The sequence below is a fragment of the Typopeltis vanoorti genome, chromosome 14 (assembly GCF_054136105.1).
Source record: "Typopeltis vanoorti isolate ZY-2024b chromosome 14, IOZ_Tvanoo_1.0, whole genome shotgun sequence".
NCBI lineage: Eukaryota > Metazoa > Arthropoda > Arachnida > Uropygi > Thelyphonidae > Typopeltis > Typopeltis vanoorti.
Window position 1 is genome coordinate 76,403,090 of NC_143562.1, and position 26,740 is coordinate 76,429,829.

General features: G+C 35.8%; 1 protein-coding gene across 2 annotated transcripts in view; it reads right to left on the reverse strand.

Annotated features, from left to right (window-relative positions):
* The window catches only part of mRpS16 (mitochondrial ribosomal protein S16), a 56,850-nt gene that overhangs the window by 26,317 nt on the left and 3,793 nt on the right, over nt 1–26,740 (reverse strand). For both annotated transcript variants that reach the window (XM_090404139.1, XM_090404140.1), the window contains exon 2: nt 7,203–7,468. In XM_090404139.1, the coding sequence (XP_090260265.1) occupies nt 7,203–7,443 (241 nt within the window). In that variant the 5' untranslated portion in view covers nt 7,444–7,468. The remainder of the gene's footprint in view (nt 1–7,202; nt 7,469–26,740) is intronic.

The window sequence follows — 26,740 nt, forward strand, 5'->3', positions numbered from 1 at the left end:
TTCAGCAGTTGCGATTCAAACTGGAACTGAAGAAGAAAACTCCAAACAAGTTACACAACTTTTCAACTAAAATGTAGAAACTGTGGTATTCGTCGAAAAAGATGCATCTGATTATACAAACGTTTTGGATACAGCAAATAACAATGAAAACAATAATAACTATGGTGATCAAGTGAATATAAATGATCCAGGTTTATGGCCAAATATTATAACTGATAAATTTAGATTATTGTGTTAAAACAGGACCTAAACAACATCATCAAGACGCATTTGTTAAGAACGTTGAAGGTAGATCATTTTCTACATCGTACTATTTAAAAAAAATGAAAAATGGTGAAACTCAGCTTCCCAGCTGGTTAGTTTACTCAAAAGTTCAAGACTCAGTATTTTGCTTTTGTTGTGTATTATTTTCCAAAAGAAGAGGAAAAGATCAATTAACACGATTTATATATGGTTTTAATAAATGGAGAAAACTGTCATCTGTAATTCGAGATCATGAGCTTTCTGTTGGTCACTTTAATTCTTTTATTGATTGGAAAGAATTATTAAAAAGGCTTAATTTAAGTTTGACTGTTGACAGAATAAATCAAATTAATATAAATAAAGAAAACGGAACGTCTAAAATTACTATTCCAAAGAATTGTAGATGTAATTCTATATTTAGCAAGTAATAATCTGTGATTTCGAGGATCCCATGAAACAATAGGAACACCGAATAATGGAAATTTTTTAAGTTTAATAGAATTAAGTAAATATGATCCTGTGCTAATGGATCATGTAAACAGAATTAAAAATACAAAAAAAAGAATTGTGCATCATTTGGCGGATAGATTTCAAGAGGAAATTATTGCTGCATTAGGTAATGAAGTCCTTAATAAAATTAAAGACGATATAAAAGCAGCCATATATTACAGTATCCAAATGAATTGTACTCCTGATATTTCTCGCAAGGAACACACTTCAATAATTATTAGATATGTAAATTTTGTAGACAAAAAATTAATTATAAATGAGTCATTTATAGGATTTACTGAAGTAACTGATGTGACTGGTGAAGGACTAGCAAATTCGCTTTTAAAAAGAATAGGTGAGCTTGATTTAGATATTATGAATTGTAGAAGGCAAGCATACGATAACGGTAGCAATATGAAGGGAACATATAAAGGCGCGTACAATCTAGAATAATTAGTTTAAACCCTCATGAAATTTATGTACCTTGCTTATCACATTCTTTTAATTTGATAATTTGTGATGCTGCTTCCAGTAGTATATATTGTAAAAAATTTTTCAGAATATTGCAACGTTGATACTGCGTATTTTCTGCATCTACAAAAAGGTGGGAAATTATACAAAAGCATTTAAATATTATGCTTAAACCATTGTGATAGTCGACGGGAAGCCAAATTAGACGCAGCCAAAGCAGTGTATACACAGTTTGAACAAACTTATAATGCCTTAGAAGAATTTATTGGTGCAATTAACAATAACACAGCAGTATCCGAAGCTAAAAGTCAACTAGATTCATTACAAGAAATGCCATTTATTTTAAGCTTATCAGTGTGGTTTACAATATTGTCAAAAATTAATAGTATCAACAAAATATTTCAAACAAAAACAAAAACAATTGTTCTTGACTCTGCTTTTAATTTAGTGAATAAAATGAAAAATGAAATCCAAAATTTAAGATCAAAAATTAACACATTTTTAGATGATGCAAAAATGATAGCACGAAACTTGAATATTTCCGAAAACTTCCCTGAAAAAAGAATATTTTCCGAACTAGCAGAAGATGAAGTTTTACTAAACCCAGTAGCGGAATTTAGATGTCACTTTTTCATTGTTATTGATACTGTTATTGTACAAATAGATGAGAGATTTAAAAATATGCCCAACGTTATTTCTTATTTTAAATTAATCACTGATATAAAAACATTAGAAAAAAATTAACTAGAAAACTGCTCAAGGAATTTTGTAAAATATTATAGTCAAGATGTAATGAAGACCTAATCCAGGAAATTGATTTGTTACAAGAATTGATCTTGGACCAAAAAAATGTAAATAACTCGCAAGACATATTGCGATATATATCAAATAATAGTTATAATGAACTATTTCCAAATGTGCTAACTGTATTGAAAATTTTCTTTACGTTACCAGTTACTATAGCAAGTGCAGAGTGTTCTTTTAGCAAATTAAAATTGATAAAGAATTATCTTCGGTCAAGTATGTGCGAAGAATGCTTAAATGCACTTGCTATATTAAGCATCGAAAAGGAAATTGCCAAAAATTGTAATTTTTCGGAAATGATTAATGACATAGCAAAAAAAAAAAAAATCGCATATTTAAATAAATACATATTAAGCAATATATGTGTTAGTAAAACTAGGCCCCTAAATAGTAAACCTATTTATTTTTTCATGTGCTTAAATTAATTTTTTTATTACTTTAAACAATAATTGTAAATAGTTTTTGTGCGCTAATTGGTAAGCCAGGTTACTTTTGTTTGTGTTAAATATTTAATTATTTTAATTATTTAATACTTTTGCTTTGTGTTCAGTAAACGTTATGTTAACCTGTTATATTTCAAATGTGTTTTTTTTTGTTTTCCTGTGCCAAAATCATTTGCAGGTAAGAGGTTTTACAATACGTTTATTTTGAATCCTTTAATTTTTACCTTTCAAAAATATTTTAGGGTCCCGAAAGGTTACTTGCACCTGGGCCCCTTTATAGACTATAAAGTAATTTATTTATATACCACAGTAGATTTTATTATCCTTTACTATAAGCTACACCATGTTATCTAAGTGTTCTGTTAATTTCAATGTGTATTTTCTAGTAATGTTTGTCCTCTATAAAGATATCATGTTAATTGTGGAGGTAACAAACATCAACAAATTCATGTGTTGATTTTAATGAAATTAAAATCACTTAATTTTTAATAAAAAAACAATCATCATCATCAAATTCCTGCTATGTACCCTCAAGGGGTGTACAGGATATGATAGTACTACATGAAAAAAATTACATCATTATTAATTTCCTATCTACAATTTTCCTCCAAATCAGTCTGTTACTTGTCAACACTCCAACATTATCAGATCTTATATTTCTATCGTCTAAAGCAGCGCTTCCCAAACTGTGGGCTGCGGCCCTCTTGGGGGCCGTAGGTTTTGTTGAGGGGGCCGTGAAATAATGAAAACAAATTTAAAATGTTTTAGACTAAGTAGATTTTTTTTATCTTAAAAGAAACATATTTAATTTTTATTATTTCTTTTTTGTTATTTTTTATATTTAATGGAAAAAATCATACATTGGTGCGGGTTCACAAATTTTGCTTCCTGCGTATTTCGGCGCTGAATGAATATTAGTAAATATATGCTTATTCATATAAGTTTCATTTCAAAGCAGAAATCTAAGAATTGCAGTTTCAAATATTTCACCTGATACTGACTTTATATGCAACAGTATTGAAACACATATCCATCACACTAAATTGTTATTAACCTTGTTTTATGTTTTTAATTCTTTCTTTATTACTAATCGTTTTACGTTTCATGTGCTTGTACTGCAAATGTGCAATAACAATATATCTGTCTATATAAAAATATGAGATAACGTGCCATGTCAAATGTGTATGTAAGATGCTAAAAATGTAATATTTGCATTTGATTTTTGCAATATTCGCTGTGTATGTTTTATATCGAATATAAATACAATAAATATTCTAATAATATATGTCTATATCACGATTTTTTTCGAGGGGGGGGGGCGTGAAATATTTTAATTTTTCCAAAGGGGGCCCTGACATCTAGAAGTTTGGGAAGCACTGGTCTAAAGCACTTTGTACCATATCAATCCACCTATATCTTGGTCTTCCTCTGGGTCGTTTTCCTGCCAACCTGGCAGAGAACACTTGTTTTGCTAATCTTTCCTCGCCCATTCTATTTAAGTGACCATACCACCTGAGATTACCTCTGCTAACGCATTCCTGGATGCTGACAATGTCAAGTTCTTTCCTAATATCCTCGTTTTTAATATGATACTGCCATTGATGCCATCTGTTCACGCCTATAATCTTTCTCAGGACTCTCATATCTGTGGTCTCTAGTCTTTGGTCAAGTGTTTTACTTTTGACCCAGCTCTCGGATCCATAAGTTAAAACGGGTTTGAACACTGTCTTGTATACAGCTAATTTAGTGTTCCGACTAATTTCTCTCTTATTCCATATGAATTTATTCAATTGACTTCCCACCATACCAGCTTTGCTGATTCTGTTGTCTATTTCTATATATTTAATTTACCATCTTCAGTAAAAATCGTGCTTAAATAGCTGAAATGTTTTACTTGTTCCAAAGGTTCTCCATTCACAACACAGTTGACATTTTCAATGATTCTGCCTATTTTCATTGTCTTTGTCTTTTTATTGCTGACCTTCATACCATATCTATTACAACAGCTATTCAATTTAGTCAGAGAATCTTGCAGACTTGTAGCGGATTTATTTAGAAGTATAACATCATCCGCATAAAGCAAAGAGCTGACATTAACATCTCCAATTTTGATATCATGTTTAATACCACTTTCCTTCATAATGTGATCCATATAGATAATGAATAACAGAGGGGATAATGTACATCCTTGTCTCACACCAGATTTAACATTAAACCATCTTCCTGTACTTCCTTCAATTCTAACTGCTGACTTACAACTCAAATAAAGACTAAGTATTGCTTGATATAATGCCCCATTGACACCATAACTGCAGCGTATTGAATAGCTTCTCTCTTGGCACCTTGTCATATGCCTTTTCCAGATCAACAAAACTTAAATACAGATCTTTGTTATATTCCCATGCTTTCTCGACTATTTGTCGTAAAGTGAAGATCTGATCCTGACAGCCTCTATTTGGCCTGAATCCAGCTTGTTCTTCACCAAGCTTTTCTTCCACAATTCTTCTCAACCGTTTCTCAAGTGTACTTGCATAGATCTTACCAGGAACACTCAGTAGGGAAATACCTCTGTAATTCTCACATGCAGTTTTATTTCCCTTTTTATATATGGGTACTATGAGAGCTCTACTCCAATCATCGGGAATTCATTCCTCTGTCCAGGCTTTCTGAACTATGCAGTGCAGCCACTGTAAGACTCTTATACCACCATACTTCAACATTTCTGGTCGAATATCATCTACTCCTGCTGCCTTTCCACATTTCAAGCCTTTGATGGCTTTTTCTACTTCAAGTATGGATATGTATTCCTGACTACATGCCTGGTCAGTGTTTTTTACCACTGTGCTGTCATCACTGCTTCTTTCATTTAGCAGTTTTTCAAAGTAATTACTCCATACTTCAAGGATATCTTTTTCTCCTGTTTTCATGTCACCTTTATCATCTCTAACTACTTTTACAGCACTCTTTCCTCCATTCTTAAGCTTCTTCAACAACCTCCAGAATATTTTGCCACCCTCTTGATATTTATTTTCTATATTCTTGCCAAAGTCCTCCCATGACTTTTGTTTAGCTAGTTTTACACAGTGTTTAGCATTCTTGCATTTGTCTCTATATTCTCTAAGAGCACAAGCTGACTTATTTGACAGGAACTTTTGGTATGCTTTCTTATTTTCCTTCACTGCCTCTTTAACTTCCTGTGTCCACCAGTGAGTTCTGATTTTTTTATCCTTACAGACAACCTCACCACATGCCTCTCTGGCAGAATCAATCAATGTTTTCTTCAGAGTTTGCCACTGAATCTCCAAGGTTTGATTCCTGTTCTCAAACTCTTTCATTTTTTCTTCAATAATCTTTGTGTATTTTAATCTACAGCTCACATCTGAGAGCTGCTCAACTTTTATTCGCTTTAAAACTTTCTTACATGTTATTCTTTTCAATATGAAATTCAATTTTATCCTGCTCAAGACTAAATAGTGATAACTTCCAATTTCAAATCCTCTGTACACTCTGGTGTCCTGCACCAGGGAGAAAACATCACTATCAACAATAACATAGTCAATGAGACTTTTCTTATTCCTAGCCTCTTCTCTCCATGTGAATTTGTGCACATTTTTATGTTGGAACATGGTGTTAGTAATAACCAGTCCATGTCCTGAGCAGAAATCCAACAGATATTTGCCATTATTATTAGCTTTGCTCTTTTCTCCAAATTTTCCCAAAATATTTTTGTATGTCTCACAATCATTTCCAACTCTGCTATTTAGATCCCCAACAAGGACCAACTTTTCATTTTTCATTGTGTCAGTTGCTTTTGATAAAGCCTAAAAAAAGTCCTCCACTTCTACCTTAGTAGAACCTTCTGTGGGACCATAGGCACAAATAAGTCTCATTGTCCAGTTCCCCATTCTCATATTTGCCCACATTACTCTACTTGAGACTGACTGCCATTCAAGAAGATTAGACTCTTTTTGTGTTGAATACTATGGCTACTCCTTCTTTTCCTTGATTGTCATTGCCTGAATATAACATTTTGTATTTATTGCTCAGAAAGATCTCACCAGTTTTCGTCTTTTTTGTTTCAGTCACCCCTATTATGTCGATCTGGTACTTATCTAATTCCTCAGCTAGCTCCATTTCTTTGCCATTCAGGCTTCTTACGTTGATAGTACCGATCTTTAACTCTGGTGATGTTGAGTTGGGGTTTATTTTCAGATTTGTTCCAGTAGCTGACTTTTTGCTGTTCGCCCTGGTTCCCTGGTGAAAACAACGGGGGCCTTGTTTAACCAGGCGACGCCCCAGCCGGCATGAAATTTTTCATGTTGTACCATCATTCTATATTTTGGTTTAACCAATAAGAATACAATTTGGTCGGCTAAATCCCAAATTGCCAGCCCATCCTCGTCCATTCAGTATCCAAGTAGATACCCAACAGGGTGCACCACGAGAAGGTGAGGATTGGACATTAGGTCAGAAGCCCTGGTCGGTTCTCCGCATTCCTTTAAAGGCTATGTGGAGGTCTCCTCTCAGTTATACAGCTTTGACCCTTAATTCTATTTTTAATCAAATTCATCTACTCATTTTAATCAATCACAATCAATAAATGAATCTGGAAAAAATTCATCTGTTGATTATGCACCAAGAAAATTCATTATTCTGCATTACATTTTATTAAATTCTAGTTAATAGGAATATTAAACTCAAATATAAGTAAGGTATAATTAATTCTGAAATTTACATATAAACTGCACTAACCAAGCAACTCAGCAACTGGCACACTACATCGAGCTCCATACCCTAGCCAGTACTGTAACCTTTCAATATTAATAGCAACAAGAATTTCATCCTTTTCATTTGGCATAGGGTCATAACTTCCAATCTGTTCTGTTGGTGTTCCTTTACAATGTGTAAATCTTGGAGCAGCTACAATATGAAAGAAAGGCCTATTTGTACAACCTTGTAGAAATAAACGAATGACCATCTGAACAGGTCGCATGATTTTTCCTAAACGGTGAGTAATGCTGGAACGAAAACAAGCATTCATTAAATTGCAAAATGAAATAGATCGGCAGAAAGTGATGGTATGATAGTAACATTCAAATTGATGAGGGAATTTTATAGGATTAATATAGAATGGATTATATATAAAGTGGAAGGTGAGGGAAATGAAAAAGCATCTCTAGAAGTTATGTAAGGAAGTAAAGACAAGTAGAGTTTTTATATGTAGAGTTGTGAATAAGTGGAATACATTACTGGAGTGTATTGTGAATGAGTTTAAGGCTTGATACAATATGTTGTTTGAGTGATACCTACTACAATGAGTATTGACTCCATTGAGGTTTGTTGTTAATAACAATAAATAGTGATGTAATTATATTTAAAAATATACTGTTTTTATTATTTATTACTAAAATATTTCCTTTACACATTATATTATATCACAACAATAATGACAAGTATTGTCATTATTGCTGTGATATAATATATGCAGTTCAGACAGTGTGTTTGGTCTCTACAGCAGGACTCTCACTAACAAAATCAAAATAAAATAAAAGTGTTTTATACAGGAGACCTGGACAACACAAACTTTACCTTCTTGCAAAGTGGGAGGGAACAAGATTATAAATTATACTCAAGAAATTATATAATTGTTTTTATCGTTTATCCCTTTTAAAGTTAAAAAAAAAAATTCCTAGAACTATCTCTAATCCAAAGTACTGTATTTTAATAATTTTATTAAAATACAGTATTTTTTTTTATTATTCTGTATCATCATGTTATTTTAATAACATGATGATACAGAATTCTGCTTGTTGTATATGGAAAAAAAGTATAACTTCTATATTGATTTAGCTCCTATTACCTTCACAGTCTAGCTCCCACTGATCAGATCTCGAAGTTGAAACTTCTGAGCAGTGATCCTTTCCATTATGGGATACCAGGATGATGAATAACTCTATATACAAATAGCATAATCATGATATTAAGTCATGTGCAACTTTTGTGTGCTCATGCTTGGATAAAGGATGAAAACAAGAATACAATTTCTTGTTAAATACTTTTTAATCAAGTTAAAAAAAAAAACCTGTTACAGAACAAGATTAATGCTTCCTCGTATGTAAATTCTGTGATTAATAAGCTACAAGATTGCATAATATTATTAAATGCAAACTTATATCTTGTTAGTATCTGGTCAGCAAAAAAAAAATGTGATGTTCCTGTTATTCACACAGCAATATCTTATCTCAGGTTCAGGTGTTTTAAGTCCTTTTTAATTTTTTTTTAATGAAGAAAATCTGAAAACTACAGTGAGAGTCCTGAGAAGAAATAAACAGATAGCATCAATGGTAGAATTATATTATAAATAAGGAGGATATCACGAATGGGAGGAAAATGCTTGACATTAATAAGCATTTAGAAATGTACAAGATGAGCTAATTCTTGGTGTCATTTTTTAATATGTGAATCCCACCCATGAAATGTAATTTTATTTTATTTATATTTTCCCCCATAACCTTGCACTAAAAACAGTGCTATATATACTATGGTTCCACATGTAGGACCCGAAGAGATCTAAGTTCCCAACAATATCCTGTGCTATAAACAATAAATTACATAATAACCACAGTAATTAACTTTAATGAAATGAAAATACAGATATTTCATATTGAAAATAACAATACATCATCAGTGTGTAGAAACAAGCAAATCAAAGAACGAGAATATCATCAAATTCCTGTATTATCGTATCCTGTACATCCCTCAAGGGGTGTACAGGATACGATAGTACTACATGAAAAATTTACATCATTACTAACTCTATCTACAATTTTCCTCCAAATCAGTCTGTTAAATGTCAGATGTGTTAAATATCCAATATTATCAGGTCTTATATTTCTGTCTTCTAAGGCACTTTTTACTGCATCAATCCACCTATATCTTGGTCTTCCTCTGGGTCTTTTTCCTGCCGACCTGGATGTATATGCATTAAAGTAGTAATAATAATTATTATTACGGGCAACTCCAGGGAGTCATTAGACTAATCGAGGGAGGCCCCAAATCATATTCATCACAACTATTCGACATTCATACAGTATTTATCATACCTCGCCTTAAACTCATTCACTGTCACAGCATCCACCCCACACTCTGGCAGCCCATTCCACTCATTCACCACTCTAAAAGTAAAGAACCCAGCTCTAACAACCTTACTAACCACACTTCTGCTCAGTATCCATGGATGCCCCTAGTCCTCCCATAACCAGCCCTGTTCTCAAAAATATCTTCTGAATTAATTTTATAGAAACCCTTCAGTAATTTGAATATCTCAATCATATCTCCCCTCCTCTGCCTATCAACCAATTTTTGCAACCCACAAATCCTCAACCTGTTCTCATAAGGTTCATTCCATAGACCTGCTATCATCTTGGTCACTCGCCTCTGGATCCTCTCAACCTCCTCCCCATCAAGAAGAAACTTAGGTGACCAAATCTGGGCACAGTAGTCGAGATGGGGTCTTATCAAGGCTCGATACAGAGGAACAATAACCTGCTTGTCAACGTATTCTTCAGCAACCAATTGATTTGATGAGCTGATTTGGCCACTTTTGCAATGTGCCCCCTAAACTTCAACTCCTTATCCACAAACACTCCTAAATCTCGTGCCTCATCAATTTCCTGGAGTACAATTCCACCAATGTAGTAAACTGCTGCTAATCTTTTCACCCCAAAATGCATAACTTTACATTTTGCCACATTAAATTGACATCCATTCTCCTTAGCCCAGACCCCCAATCTATCCAAATCATCTTGCAAAATTTTGATATCATCTGCATTCACTATTGCCCTACCCAACTTTGCATCATCTGCAAACAAATGAACTGTTCCTCTCAGATCCTTTCCTATATCATTAACAAACAAATTAAACAGCAGTGGTCCAAGAACAGATCCTTCTTGTGGACTCTACTCCTGAATAAACCACTCTCTGATATCTCTCCGTCAACCACCCTCCTATCCATCTCACCAACCCTATATCCATCCCCATATGCAGCAATTTACTGATTAGAATTCCATGTGGTATCCTGTCAAAGGCCTTAGCAAGGTCCAGTAGAATCACTGTAAATAAACCCATTACCCTTATCGTTCAGCCGTCACTGTGTTATAATACGTGAGCAAGTTACTGAGGTATGACCTACCCTTCACAAAACCATGCTGTCCCGATACAGTATCCCATTTTCATCTATCCAATCTTGTATTTTCCTCTTGACTATTTTCTCCAAGAGACCAAGAATCTAAAATAAACTGCTTGATTGATAATGATTCCTGTTATGCTGATTGGCCGGTAATTTTCAGCAGCAGCCTTTGAACCACCTTTATGAAGCGGAACTATTTTCCCCTCTTTCCACCCCCCTTGGGACTGACCCAGACCAGAGGCTCAAATTAAACAAAATGGTCAAGGGCAATAAGGATTTATCAGTTAACATCTGGAAACATGTCACATAGGTGGCTAGGTTTTAACTTATCCATTTCATCTATAATAAACTGCTTGATCAGAACATTATATCAAATTGACGTCCCTTGATTCTTGTTATATCATGTTGCAATACATATTACCACTTCTTTAGATCTTATGTAATTGTTGTCCCAGAAATCCTTGTTCCTCCTCTGAAGTGTGGAAAACACTAATTTTGTGACCTGTTTTTCCCATATGTACAATAGTGAACTTAGAATGTGAGGTCTATACCTGGCCTGCTGATTTCTTCAGTGAGTGCAAATGAAACAAGGATCTAAGAATTTTTAAGAGCACAAAGGCCACTTTAATCGAATTCTTTAAAATGTGTTCATTTACTGGGCACATACTTTATGCATATAGAGAATCACTGCAACCTCTATAGTTATCAGCTTGATGTTTATTGCTGTTTGTGAGTACCGAGTATAACTTTCAATTTGGTGAATTAGCATCATATCCATTTCTGAGCACGTCTTTAATGTAGGTAAACATATTGTGTTATTCTTTCTTCATTGCTTGCAATGGCATATGCTCTACTGAAGTCTAGATAATTCTTTCTATGCAGGATGATGAGAAATATACACCACATACAAGGTAACATTGTTAGCTTGAAGCTTAAGTGTAAATTTAATCCTGAAAGTTGCTGTAGAAGTTGTGTGCTTGTAGTGTGTGTGTGTGTGTGTGGACTTTGTTTCAGTTTTCTCACAAAAGTCTTTAAACTTTAAATCGCAAACAAGATGGTGGCTGCTCTGTCTATTCACGAATTAAATTTTTAATTTAATCATTTTGTGAAATTTGAGGGGTGCTACATGCATGCATTGGATTATGCCGATATGCTATAGATTTTTAAGGCAGACGGAAGGAGTGAGTGTCTGTGTGTGGTATGACTTGAATGGAGAGTCCAACTGGCCATGATATCTATAGACATCCAGCTAAATCTGAACGAGAGATTTAGTATGATTTCTGTATGATTCTGTAACACCCGTTGATTAACATGTGCAATTTGATCTCAATCTTTCATTAACCTTGGCCGGTAGGGAGTTTAATGGGCAGTGATGTATTAGTGAACAAGAATGAGTAGTGAGAATGCAACAATACTGAGTACTCTGATAACATAGAGAGATAATATGATGAGCAGTAAGAAAGTTATGAAAAAACAGATGAGTGAAAGAAACTGTTAGTGTCATATAAGAACATGTAATATTAGTGGCAAATTGTAAATGATCACAGCCAGGAAAAAAAATTATCAATCAGAAATTGTTATATTCTTATTAAGGCAAAAGCCTCAAGTTGGAATAAATAATCATAACATATTTCACTTGAAATCCTATGATCATCTGTGAATATATACAAGCTGTTACTAAAAATGCTAAAGCATAAAATAAAATAATAGGGTAACCTGGTGACCAATGCTATTATTAAGTCACAATACCAAATCAGCATGTGTGATATTGCGCAGACTTTTTGCTAGGCATGTCAACTTGTGAAGATTTCTGAAATGTTTATCATGTAGAATGAAAAGTTTACATTCACCAGCACAAATAATATAGACACAGTAGATAGAAATCCACTTGTCTCGAGTAGACACTATATATATGTACAGGGTGTTCGGGATAAATTTGACAGTTTCGTAAGGAAAAAGAAAATCTTCTTTGTATCTATTAAATTTAATGAATTGACAAAAAAACATTACAGGCAGAGTTAATTACAATACTATCAACAAGATTTACTCAAAATAACCACCATTAGCATCGATCACAGCTTCAATTCTGCTTCGGAACCTCGAACAAGCTGATGCTACAGTCTCCCTGGGAAGGGCCGCAAAAACTGTTTTAATTTTATCCATTAACTGGGCTTTTGTATTACTGGAAGTGCGATTGGTGTCTTTTTCAACTGCGCCCCATACAAAATAATCCATGGGGTTAAGGTCTGGGGAGTTTGGAGGCCAAACATTTGGACTGGTGAAGTCGTAGAAATTTTCAGACAACCATTTTTGACTTTTCCCAGAGGTGTGGCAAGGGGCCGAATCCTGCTGCCATACATACAGCCTACCATTGGCTACCCTTGTTATCCAGGGCTTGACTACAGTTAGCAACTCCACGAACAAAACCCGAATTCCAATGCCAGGGTTCTTCAACACCTGTTCCTGCAGATTTGCGAGGAATTCTGCTGTACGAACGCAATCAGATCGTCTGCTAGGGATCTTTCTTCTTGCTACATCCTCGTAGTCACCATTGCAAGTCTCTAGTTCATGCCTGATTGTTTTTACTGTATTCAGGGAGCATTGGGCAGCAGTCGTAATATCCTTATTTTGATGGCGGGCACGAATCATCATGATACAAGTTATTCTCTTCCATGATTCAGGTGGGTTCCAGCTATCCATCCTTTCTGACATCTTGTATATGAATGAAGAAGGGTCCAAACTTTTAAATGAAGAGAAGTGTGTGTTAATACATGTAACTTACGGAAAAATATAATTAATTATAAATATGTCAAATTTATCCCGAACACCCTGTATATATCAGTGGCGTCGCATGCTCATTTTGGTTGGGTGTGTGCTGTCGTGTGGGTTATGCAAACCATGCTACAAATTTCATATCAATTTGACCGTATGCATGGCCGTGTGCTCCCACAGAAAATTTCCTGGGGGGGAGCTTGGAGACAAATAATTACATCAATAAATTTCTATAATTATTGATTTATTTGCAGATGTAAACTATAAATACATTATTTTCATTTTGCATCGATTTTAATGATCTTTAATTCTTGAAAAAAAAAAGTATTCAGAATTAATAGTTTTTAGCACAATTTCATATATATAAAAAAAAAATTGACCAGCATATTTTATTGAAAATCAACTAATTAATTAATCCTAAATTAAATTATTTCAGCTTAAAAGCAAAGAAATCATAAAACTAACAAGTAAAATAATATTAAATTGCATACACTTATCTTTTAAAAATGTATTTACCTGTTTAAATTTCTTTCACTATAAATTTACAATTCACACTTCACTCAGTAACTCACTAGACAGAGGGCAAACTAACCGGTCACTGTTCACAACTCAAAAAAAGATGAACCAAAAAGAGGAACACGTTTTATTGCTGCAATAAAACACGTGTTCTATGGCTATCCCGCCGTGGGCTGAAACAGGCCAACCCATAATAAAATTTTAAGACACACAAAGCGTTCCCAGGATCGAGGGTGAAGATTACATACCTCAATCAATTTTACGATTATAATTTGTGGTATTTTTTAATCGATCCAGGGAGAAGTTCCCCCCCCTGCAGATGCCCACGACAGTGTCATTGCATTTTTCGATATATGAAAGTTTTGAGAGGGCATAGCGCATCAGTGCACATCTTAATTGGTCAAATGCAATTAATTGAAGGATAACTTTGAATACTTCTGCGTAGAGTGGGGGAACAATCTGTTTTAGGATTTATTTGAAAACAATAATGAAGGAGAATGCTATATTTGAAATACTCAAAGATGAAAATATGTGAACCATCATTTATAAGACGTGAGAATAGGAAAGAATAAGTGTGAGTAGAAACACTTTCATCAATGGTAAACGAATAATTAATAATCATCATTTGTGATATGTGTGTCCTATAAGTTGCTGGGTAGAGTGAATAGCACAATCCTATAAATTCTAAACATGAATAAGTGAATTTATGATGGCATAATTTAAACTTATGAAGAGAGTAATGCAGAAATAAATATACTTTGATGGAGCAGCAAACCATCTCATAAAATTTGTTGCACATGCTATGTGTATTTCTCTGGTTTGTGTATATTTCGCTCCATTTTCCAAGAATTTTATTTTGTTTACTGAGACTCAGTATACATAACATCCGATCATTATCGGAATTATCCATACTTTTGGGAATCCTAATTCATTAATTGTTTTTTTTTTTTAAAGTATCAGTGGTTCTTCTGTTTATTAATCTCAAAGATCAACGTCTTATAATAAACAGAATATTCATTTTTATTCAGGAATAGATATTTTTTACTGTATGTTGTTTCCGAGGACTACAATAAAAATGTCTCTATATACCGTTAAAAAACTTTGCAACCTAAACAGATGCTATACTGCACAAGCAAAAGAAAAAACAATTAGCATTTTCCTCCTAACATCCACTTTCAAATTTTCAGTTCCAGAAAACATGCATAACAACTCTTTATAATATACATTGGATACGAAAAGCACTCAACTCATGACAAGTGACAACGTTCAATTGGATTGGTTGACACAATAACCAATCACAGATGTTAGGCGCTGGGTGAGCTCAAAATTGTCAGCAGTTTAAAAATATTAGAAAGCTAAGAATTTGACCTGCTGCGCCCTCTTTACATCTTTTCAAAGAGCTCAAAGGTATATGCATTTTGAAAGCACACCCGGGCTATTAACGCGAATGTGATGCAATGTTTATGCGTCGAAAAGTGCCCTCTTCATGAAGCACTAATGCTTTATTACCCTCGTGAAGAGGACAATGAAGCATTAGTATACTGTGTTCAATTTTAGGAATTGTGCGAAATCTGCAAACAATTGAGGGAGTCTTTAATGGGAATAAATGCAAAAATATAATATCGGTGATACTGATATTTCATGGACAAGCACCGCACATCTAGCACACCCAGAATATTCGCCCCTGGTATGTACACACACACACACACACACACACACACACACACACACACACACACACACACACAAAGAAATTAGCTCACCAAGAATTCCTTCTTGGTGAGCTAATTTCTTTGTCCGTTCAATCCTATGGAATCATAGGATTCAACTGAAATTTTATTGGTGTAATGATACAGGTGAGTGATGCACATGATGACAAAAACAGAGCTGAAGGACAATTACAAAGGGATCTGTGGTAAGCAATCCGGTCATCATCAATAGCGCATTGCACCGCCTCGTGCGGCGTTACATGCTGCAATATGGTCTGGCATGGTGGCGAACAGACGCCTGATGTTGTCCTGCAGCAGACTGGCCCACATGTGTTGGACACTCTGCTCCAAATCCTGGATATTGCGGCACGGTGGGAGCTGGCGTTTCAGCTGCTTCCAAACATACTCGATAGGGGACAAGTCCGGGGAGCGGGCAGGCTATGGAAGTGTCTGTACATGACGTAGGTAGGCCTGGGCAACCCGAGCCGTGTGCGGACGGGCATTATCCTGCTGGTATAGCGCTCCTGGTATCCCGACCAGGAATGGGAAGACGTGGGGCCGTAGGACGTCGTCCACACACCGCTGCCCCGTCAATGCACCACGTACCACTACGAGGGGTGATCGGCTATCGTAGGCTATGGCTCCCCAGACCATAATGCCTGCAGTGCAGGAGGTGTGGTGCTTGATAGCGAGGTCGGGATTGTCCTTGACCAGGGGTCCTCCACACACGGACACGATGATCATCTGTCCCCCAAGACGAAGCAGCGCTCATCTATAAAGACCACACGGCGCCAGTCTGTGGCATTCCACGTCGCTCTCGCCTAGCAACACTGCAAACGGAGTTGGCGATGTTGCAGTGTTAATGGGAGCACACGTAAGGGGCGCTGGGATTGTAGATTCGCCTTCGTGAGGCATCGGTAAATGGTTTGTGGGCACACAGGAGCCCCTACATCTGCCTGTACAGTGGACCGGGTCACTGTGAGATCCCTCCGTGCTTGCTGCACAATCCGTCGATCCTCCTGATTCGACTGGTGCCGCTCTGCCATGTGGCAGTGCTGAAATGTGTCCACAGCTCCCAACACTGTTGGACGGTATGGTCAGAACGGTTCATGTGCAGGCCTATACAGCATTATTCAATGTTCAATTATTCTGTTATTCAATAATTTAATAATTCAGTTATTCAATGCCGGTGGTTTAAATTTCACAATTTTAAAGTTTTAAGTTATATTTTTTAAAGGTTTAAGTCTATCTCTGCAATGTCAAAGAGGCGAAACTGCAGTTTTAATGACGATCACCAGAAAGAATTAAATTTATTAAACTGATCAAGCTGTGTAGTGATGGAACAAAAGTGATATGCCAACACTGTAATGTCAATTTCTCCGTTGCTCGTGGAGGAAGAAGCAAGATCGACCAACATCTACGTAGCCAGAAACATAAGGATGCTGAAAAGACTCTGGCTTCAGTTAAAAACATTAACTCGTTTATGGCGAGACGTGATGGTGATAGCAAAATGAAGCTCTTGTTGCTAACATACTGTGGGTCATGGCCAAAGTTTTCGTGCAAATAACTGCTTGTCGACATTGATCAATAAAATTTATGAGCCAAAATTTTCTTCAGCACGCACCAAATCAGAAGCAATAATTACCAACGTTTTATCACCATACATATTAGGCCAAGTAAAACTTTTTTTATCATCTTACTTTTTCACGAACACAGAATATTACATACCCCCATCCCGTTTTTGTCTCAAGGAAATATGCTCAGCCTAATTATAATAGACAGATTATTTTTAATTCATTTAAAATGGTGTTTTTTTGGACCAACTGATTTTGATAACAATAGCCAATTGATAATATTATCTGTGATCACAATAAGGATTCTACTGTATGTATGTATGTATGCATATATATCTTCTTTGGGGCATCAGTCTGAAGATTGATTAGTTATAACAGCACATCATAACACCCTGTCTTGTGACCGCCTTTTTATTTCTTCATAACTCTTAGCACAGGTCAGCATCATTATGTTATTTATATATGAAATTCTTCATGCCTCGTGGCCTCTTTCCTTCTACAGTCCCCTCCATTTTTTCTGTAATCAGTCCCCTATACCTCAGATGGCATCCAATTTTTTGATTCTTACAGTGTAAAACCTATAGTACAAAGTGTGACAATTTAACAAGAATATTAATGTTAAAGAATATCATTAAAAACTATTTTTGATGGTTACATAAGATAAGAATCTCCCAAACGTTTGAGAGAGAGAGAGAGAGAGAGACACACACAATCATTCCGATTCAGATTTGGCCAATGTAAAAGGGCTTCGCAACTTTCTTTAAAAAGATGTTCATATTTAAACCTAATTCTATGGAAAAGAAGAGCTTCATCCCACAGGATACCGTGTTTAGTGTCAATACTATGTTGTGCCAGACCAGAGTTTAGAGGTTTCATGTATTCAATATAATATTGATGTTCATTAATTCTTTTTTCCACACAACAGCCTGACTGCCCAAAGTATGTTAGATTACATTCACGAGGTATCTGGTACATGCCAGCTAATGACAGAGGTGACAGTTTGTCTTTTGTAGATGGCAACAGATGAGAAAGTTTGTTGATAGGAAAATATGTGGGAATGAGATGACACTTCTTCAAAATTCTACCAATCGGTTCAGAGATGCTAGAAATATAAGGGAATAATCACAGAATTTACATTTGATGAATAATATTTTTAATATTATTATTTAATATTAATATTAATTTCTAGCACGCGGCAACAGTTTTTAATTGGTAAACCAGACTGCTGCATGTACCTTGTATTCCCGTTCCTTTGATTTGCTTGTTTCTACACACTGATCACGTACTATTATTTTCAGTATGAAAAATATCTGTACTTTCATTTCATTAAAGTTAATTACTGTGGTTATCGTGTAATTTATTGTTTATAGTCATGCCACAGGTACCTTTAAACATCCTGTGCTATCCAACTCCAGACCTGGCGAACCAAACAGTTATTGTCTGGCAAGTTCTCCATACAGCCAAATGTGCCCTGCAATTCATGCAAAGAGAATATATTGAAATTACCTCAAGAGAGAGAGAAGAGTACAAAGCTTAGTAGGCCCGTGTAACTTTGCCAACATCAAATATCTCTAAAGGATATAGCTGTAGAGGTAAACTTTGGTATGATGTGATGTTCTTCTTGAAGCATTTGCACCAAATTTTGGTTTTCAACATAGCAGACAGCTTTTTCATGATGTTGAATAGTGAGTGGGCAACAAACTGAAATTGTTATCAATAACAACTAACTTATCTGCTCTGTTTACTAGAAGGGTAGGCTTCCTCAATCCAGTGTTTAGTCCTATAGTGGGAATCTACAGCATTGTGTCTTCTGACAAGCATTCCATATGCTATAATAAATTTAGTTTAATCCTTTATCCAAATGTAAGCAAACAAAGTTTGTGCCTGAAAATATCTTCAGGACTGAGGTAAGGTGGTACATCCCTTGGCAACTCATAGCAAAGGTGGACAAGCTCTCATCACTCCTTGTCTCAGTATCTCCCATAATGCAAAGCACATCTCCTTGTGGACATGTACACTAAGGGAAGGGCCACTACCCAAACTGGTTTCGACCTTTATTGAGGTCTCATCAATGGTAGGCAGACCCAGAGCGGAGATACTAAGACAGAAGCTATGAAGAGGTCATATTTACCTATACAAGTTGCCAACCGGTGTACCACCTTATTATTAAATTACTCTGGATTTAGAGAAAGATGTTGGAAGTTTATTTTGCACTTGGTTAGACTATAATAAATTTAGTTTAATCCTTTATCCAAGTGTAAGCAAACAAAGTTTGCTCCTGAAAATATCTTCAGGACTGAGGTATGGTGGTACATCCCTTGTGTTAGTTCATGAATGGGAGACTTTATTCACAAAAGAATCACCCATACAGAATCTAACAGAATGTGCTTCACTGGATAAACATACTTGCCCCTTTTAGCAGTTAAACTTAAATTCACTAAGGAAATAATATCATATTAACATAGAAAGTGTAAGATAAGAGACGAAGTATTAAATCTGAGATCTTATGCAATCTAAAACGATGTAACAGAATAATGTAATTTGAATATATGTTAAAACTTAACCATTAGAATTAAAACTGCATGCAAGAAGGTTAACACACTGCCAACGAAAGGTCAAAGGTTGCAGAAATACCACGGTTACGACGTATCGACCGAGGCTGAAGAATTCGTGGAAGACGGGGCACGTGTTCCCGAAAATACAAGACTCCGTAAGGTGGCAGAATGACGTCACCCAGTCAGAACGAATAGGAGGCTTCCGTCTGTGAGTTTCGAAGTCGAAAAGAGGGCGCTAAGAAATGAAATAAAAACGGCAGCACGCAGGTCAGAATCCCCCCCCCCCGTTTATTTCTCTGTTCCGGAGATCTCATTGTGCTAAGACGGCTATGTCGAGTCTCTACATTCCCGTAGCTGATTAGCATAAGTTCCAGCAAGATGATGCACCAACCAATGGCAGATCCAAACCATGGGCCATCGGTGAGAACAAGACGATGTTAGATAGCAAAGATGAGTGCCAGATTCGTATCGTGCGTGTGATTCCCACGTGGCAGCGTGTTGTAACAACAGTGAAATTCCCCTAGAAGCGACAGACAAAAAGATCTCGATGTGGACCTAGCAGTGTAGATAGGTACTGTGAATTTCTTATTACATTGTTTAGATATTTGTGAATGGAAGAAATATAGATCCTTTCTGAAGGGAAGTGAACTTTGATGACTTAGAATAGTCAGGGACACTCGAACATCTCATTAGACTATTTGTCTGAGAATCCTAGTATTGTGTGATTACAGCAGTTATTGTAATGAAATTGATATTAGAACTTGAATGATCTAAGAACCTGAATAATGTTTTGTGCCAAATATGCAAAAGAGAATGTGTAATTAATGTAGAATTGCTTAAATGATTCCTTAATGCAACAATGATTTGTATATTTAAAGTGAGAGAGCTGTGAGTGAGATTCTAAATAATTCTTTATCTTAGCATTGCCATTAACATTGTGTTTTCCTATGTAATCTTTAGATGTAAAATAAAGATGTTTTCTAATTTATACTTCTGCGTGTTCTGAGCATGTTGACTGACTTCACCACTCATAAAATATCGAACCTATGCATGCGGGGAATATCCAAAGTAAATTAAGAGTAAAGAGCTACGACTGCAAAGCTAAGGTATCCACAGCTCCCTGATCTAATTTAGTATTATCGGTAACACTTGATCTCTGTGAACTTCCTTAGGATAAGATATTTCTATTCTTAGACTTAGGCTGGCGCAGCAATAATCAAACAAATTTGCCTGAGTTAAAAAAGGGGACGTCTCACAGGAATCAAGTTAAGAGATAACCTTAGAGGCCCTATAGAGTGAATAAGATAGATAAATTACAGAAGGTAATGACATAACACTTGGCAACTCGTAGCAAAGGTGGACAAGCTCTCATCACTCCTTGTCTCAGTATCTCCCATAATGTAAAGCAGCACTTCCCAAACTGTGGGCCGTGGCCCCCTTAGGGGCCATAGGTTTTGTTGAGGAGGACCGTGAAATAATGAAAACAAATTTAAAATGTTTTAAGACTAAGTAGATTTTTTTTTATTTTAAAAGAAACATATTTAACTTTTATTATTATTATTTCTTTTTTGTTATTTTTTATATTTTAATAGAAAAATTCACACATTGATGTTGATTCACAAACTTTGCTTCCTGCGTATTTCGGCGCTTAATGAATATTAGTAAATATTGCTTATTCATATGTTTCATTTCAAAACAGTGGTTAATTGTATTTACTTCGAATGCTCTCCAGGGAAGCTCCAAATCTTCCTGTCCCTTTCATCACGCGTTCGTAATCAGGGACTGACTGTTGATATTGACTTTATATACATATCAAAACTCGTTTTATATTATCACTGTCATCCGAGCTAGTTTTCTGTTACCAATAAAAGTTTTGCATATACTTCACACATGAAAAAAAGCTTAAACAAGTTCATGTTGGGAGATAGTAACTCACTTGCAGTGGTAAACAACACGCCCTCCTAACAGCCACTATACTGCAGAGGCAATAAAAACAAGTACTTTTATTATGCTAGTGAATAAGGTATGAGGAGTCTGTGTAATATATTTCTCAACAAATAGTGCAATTAGAGACAACTGGGATAAAAACACACTAATTAATGAATCACATGTCCCCTCATACAGAAACTATGTTGTATAGACTGATATAAAACCATATGTTGCATGGGCAAACACAGTATCTAACTAAAAACTATTGTTATTAATTAGATGTGTGTGAGTTCCATTTCCCAAGCAGCAATAAAATTCAACCGAACGTGTTAAAATTCATAAAATTTGTTAAAACTAAGTAATATATATATAATGAATGTTATGGCAGTTTCACATATGGAATTCAGTTGAAGAGAGTTAGCATTTCAACTCAATTGTCAGCTATGCTTTTATCTTTCGGTTGCGCGATCTTTTGTTAATACAGCACCAATCATATGCATTTTAATAACCTGCCTTTGCTGTCTGTTTCGCATTAGGCTTAATTACCGTAAAGGGAGAAAAGTCACAAAAGAGAAAAATGTTCCTGGTCCGGGGATTCCCTTATTCAAGTAATATTCACTAATTCATGTTATCAGCCTGTAGTGTGCCAGTATCGGTAAGTGGTGATATTATTTGATCTATTCTACGTTAAAAAATTTAATCCTGAGATGGATAAGTGGCTGATAAAAAATTTAAAAAAAAAAGCAGAAAGACTCAAAAAAAAAAAAGGACAGTATTTCATATTTTACCAGAACAGTCCGCATTCGTCTTCAGAACCAAACAGTAAGAAGCAAAAAATGTAATATATGCATTTGATTTTTGCAATATTCACTGTGTATGTTTCGTATTGAATATAAATACAATAAATATTATAATAATATATCTCTCTATTACGATTTTTTTTCGAGGGGGGCCGTGAAATATTTTAATTTTTGCAAAGGGGGGGCCCTGACATCCAGAAGTTTGGGAAGCACTGATGTAAAGCACATCTCCTTGTGGACATGTACACTGCTATGCATTACGGAAAGGGCCACTACCCAGACCAGTTTCGACCTTTATTGAGGTCTTGTCAGTGGGAGGCAGACCCAGAGTGGTGATACTAAGGCAGAAGCTATGGAGAGGTCATATTTACCTATACGAGTTGCTAACCGGTGTACCACCTTATTATTAAATTACTCTGGATTTAGAGAAAGATGTTGAAAGTTTATTTTGCACTTGGTTAGACTATAATCAGTCCTGAAGATATTTTCAAGCACAAACTTTGTTTGCTTACACTTGGATAAAGGATTAAACTAAACTTATTATAGTCTAGCCAAGTGTAAAATAAACTTCCAACATCTTTCTCTAAATACAGAGTAATTTAATAATAAGGTGGTACACCGGTTGGCAACTCGTATAGGTAAATATGACCTCTCCATTGCTTCTGCCTTAGTATCACCACTCTGGGTCTGCCTCCCACTGACGAGACCTCAATAAAGGTCGAAACTGGTCTGGGTAGTGGCCCTTCCCTTAATGCATAGCAGTATACATGTCTGCAAGGAGATGTGCTTTGCATTATGGGAGACAAGGAGTGATGTGAGCTTGGTCCACCTTTGCTACGAGTTGCCAAGGGATGTACCACCTTACCTCAGTGCTGAAGATATTTTCAGGCGCAAACTTTGTTTGCTTACACTTGGATAAAGGATTAAACTAAATTTGTTATAGTCTAACCAAGTGCAAAATAAACTTCCAACATGCCATATGTATGTGATAACAGTGAGCAATATGGGCTAATTTCTTCAGGTCTTGTCATCGCTATCTCCCTGAGTTATAAGAACTAGAGTTGACAGAGTAGTGATTCTTGCCTGAATTAAATCTATATATTCAAATTCAGACAGGAAATAAGTCCCATCTGTGATCCATTGATGTTGAGTGGGAGCACGGTTAGATTCTTGTAATGCTGCTTCATCAACTGAATGCTTAATAGATATCCTTCCATCAAGCACCGATTCAGAGGTACATTGATAATCATCCTTAATTCATGAAGTCCTAGATGTAGCAAGCCATAATTCTGAAGTGGAGAATGAAAATTTCTTTAGTCTGGATAGAGTGCTCTAGGCACTAACCACCACAATGAGAGAATCCTAAAACCATCATAATCGCATGGAAAAATGCTAATAGCACATAGTGAGGAAGATGTAACCAAAAACAGACTGCTAAGCAAATAGCTACATCCATTCATTTACTAGGGGTATGCAATCAAGCATGTGCTGGTCACTAAAAGTGAGTGCAAGAATGACCATGCAGAAATAGCCACCTCTGGAATAAATGAGTGTGGGTGCAAATATGACAATGAACAGCTGGGTACAGTTTCTCAGATTTCAAACCTGAAAGGGCTGGTAATGACATTATGCAAGGCTAAATAAGGGCCCAAGGGGACAATAAAATGCATGCTAATTCCAGAAGTACAAGAAATAAAGGGGCAAGATTTTAGAATTGATCAGTTCGGTGTGGACAAAAACTATCAACATCAACAAGACCTGGTTGACAGAGGATGAAGTAATTACTAGGAGAGAATGCAAGGGATGTTGTATTTTCAGAGAAAGAGGGAATAGGACAGGAGGAGAGGTATTATTAATGACAGCTGAAGAACTTCAATAAACAAAAATAGAAGTGAAGGACTATAGATCTGAGGGGGTGGTTTATTTGAGGCTGTTGTGAGATAGACACCAACAGGGGAAAATATATTGTTGGTTGCTGCTATAGACCCAGGATTCCAGAGGAAGATGTGGGTAAAAGACATTGGCAGTTTAGTACAATGAATGCAAGTGAAACAATTATCATGGCTGATTTCAACTATGAGGATATAGATTAGAAGAAGGAAAGAGCAGAACATGGAGCCAAGAGATTAAGGGTTGGATTTGGTAACACCATCACAAGATCTATCTATAACTACAAATTACAGCAGCAACTCTACCTCTGATCAGGGAAACTAACCATGCAGTCTTGGTCTGGGAGGTTATTCAACACGTGGAATTCTGTCAAGAAAGGATTTATGTGGAACTACAAAGGCTGGTAATTAGGACAAATTTAGGTGAAAAAAGAAAGCACTGCAGAAGGAATATAAACAAAATACAAAGTGCAGACAAGAAGGGTAACTAATATAGTAGGGAAAGCTAAATCAGATTGAGAGAAAATTAGCTAAGCAGGCTAAAATAAATACAAGTTTTTTTTTTTTTTTTTTTACTAAGTAGCAAGCAAAAGAAAGAATTATGGAAGGATAACTTTAGGTGAAATAGTTGAGTTACTAACTGATCACTACACGAGCATGTATCATCCAGGTAGAGCCTTTGTAGTTACTGATGTGAGAGGCTGATATGAGAAATGAAGCAGATGAACTGGACATACTCAACATACTGAAAAACATAAATATGAATACAACAGTGGGACTGGATGGTATGCCAGTTCGTGTTCTATGAGAACATGCAAGAGAACTGGCAGTGCCTCAAATGAATTAATAATATTTAATAGTTGTTTAATCTAAGTCTCAGCTCTGGCAAGGTTCCAAGAGAGTGGAAAGAGGGTAAGATAGTTCCATTATATAAAGGTGGCTCCAAGATAGAAGCAGCAAATTAGATAAATTAACACCTCAGAAGTGATAGTTAAAATATTAGAAACATTAGTTCAAGGTAAAATTCAGGAATGGGTGAATAGGAATAAGATATTCTATGAGGGGTGGGGGCAGCATGGCTTTGTAAAAGTGAGCCTGTCTTAAATTTATTCAAATATATAATAAAGCAACAGTGGAATTGGATAAAGGACATGGCTACACCACAATACCACTCAACTTTGCAAAGGCATTTGATAGGATACTACATGTAAAAACTATTACTTAAGTTGGAGCAAATGGGAATGGATATGGAGATAGTGAACATGGATAGCAAGGGATAGCTGACAGTCAGAACTCGAATGGTGATGTATGGTGAAGTAGAATCAAGGTGATGTGCGACTGGTGGAATGCTCCAGTGCTCTGTACAAGGGCACTACTTTTTAATTTGTATATTAATGATACAGTGGAAGATTTAAGGGACATATTCAGTTTTTTGCTGACGATGCAAAACTGAGGGCAATAATTCATAAAGGTAATATAGATATCCTGAAGAATGATTTAAATAAATTGGCACTGTGGACACAATGGTTGTCAATTTAATGTTGTTAAAAGGTAAGATAATGCACTTTCTGATGAAAAGATTATGTACTTTGTATCATATTGATGGTACTAGATTAGAGGAAAGTGATGAGGCTAGGGATCTGGAGGATGATGGTGAATAGAGATTTGAAATTCAGAGGATATATTGCAAAAGTTGAAAATTAGTTAAAAGGATTACTTGGATATTGAAGAACCCACTGAAAAGTAAAGAATGTCACATCTTGACTACTGTGTGCACATATTTGTTACCTGGGATTTTGGAGATCAGGAGGTGGTAAAGATTCAGGGATGAATGACCAAGCTGATGATAAGACTGCAGACTGCTCCCTATGAGGATAGACTGAAGGTATGTGGGTCACAGAATTTAGTTGACAGGCATAGGAAAGGAGACAACAGAAACTAAGCTACTAAAGAGATTTTTATAAGATTGGCACAAAATTTTCTTTTCGATCTTCTAGGGGTTACCCCCTCCTTCTTCCCCTACTTCTCTTGTCTGTGTAAGCGTGTTTGGACTAGGTTCTTTGTGAGAGTGAATGAGTGAAATGGATTGCCAGCGAAAGTTGTGAGTCCCCTCAATGGTGAATAAGTTTAAAGAGCGGTTGGTATGATAGGTATTGTGTGATAACGGTCAGTGTTGATCTTCTGTGATAAGTCTTTTGACTCCATGGAGATACCTGTATAATTAATAATAATAATCCAGGACAGTACTGAGAGAGAGACTTTACCTGAGACTGACTTGTGATAGTATCTAGGTAGAAGAAAGTAATTCAGAATGAAAAGCCACCGTTGCACTTTAAGTGGGACTTTTGGAAAAGAGAG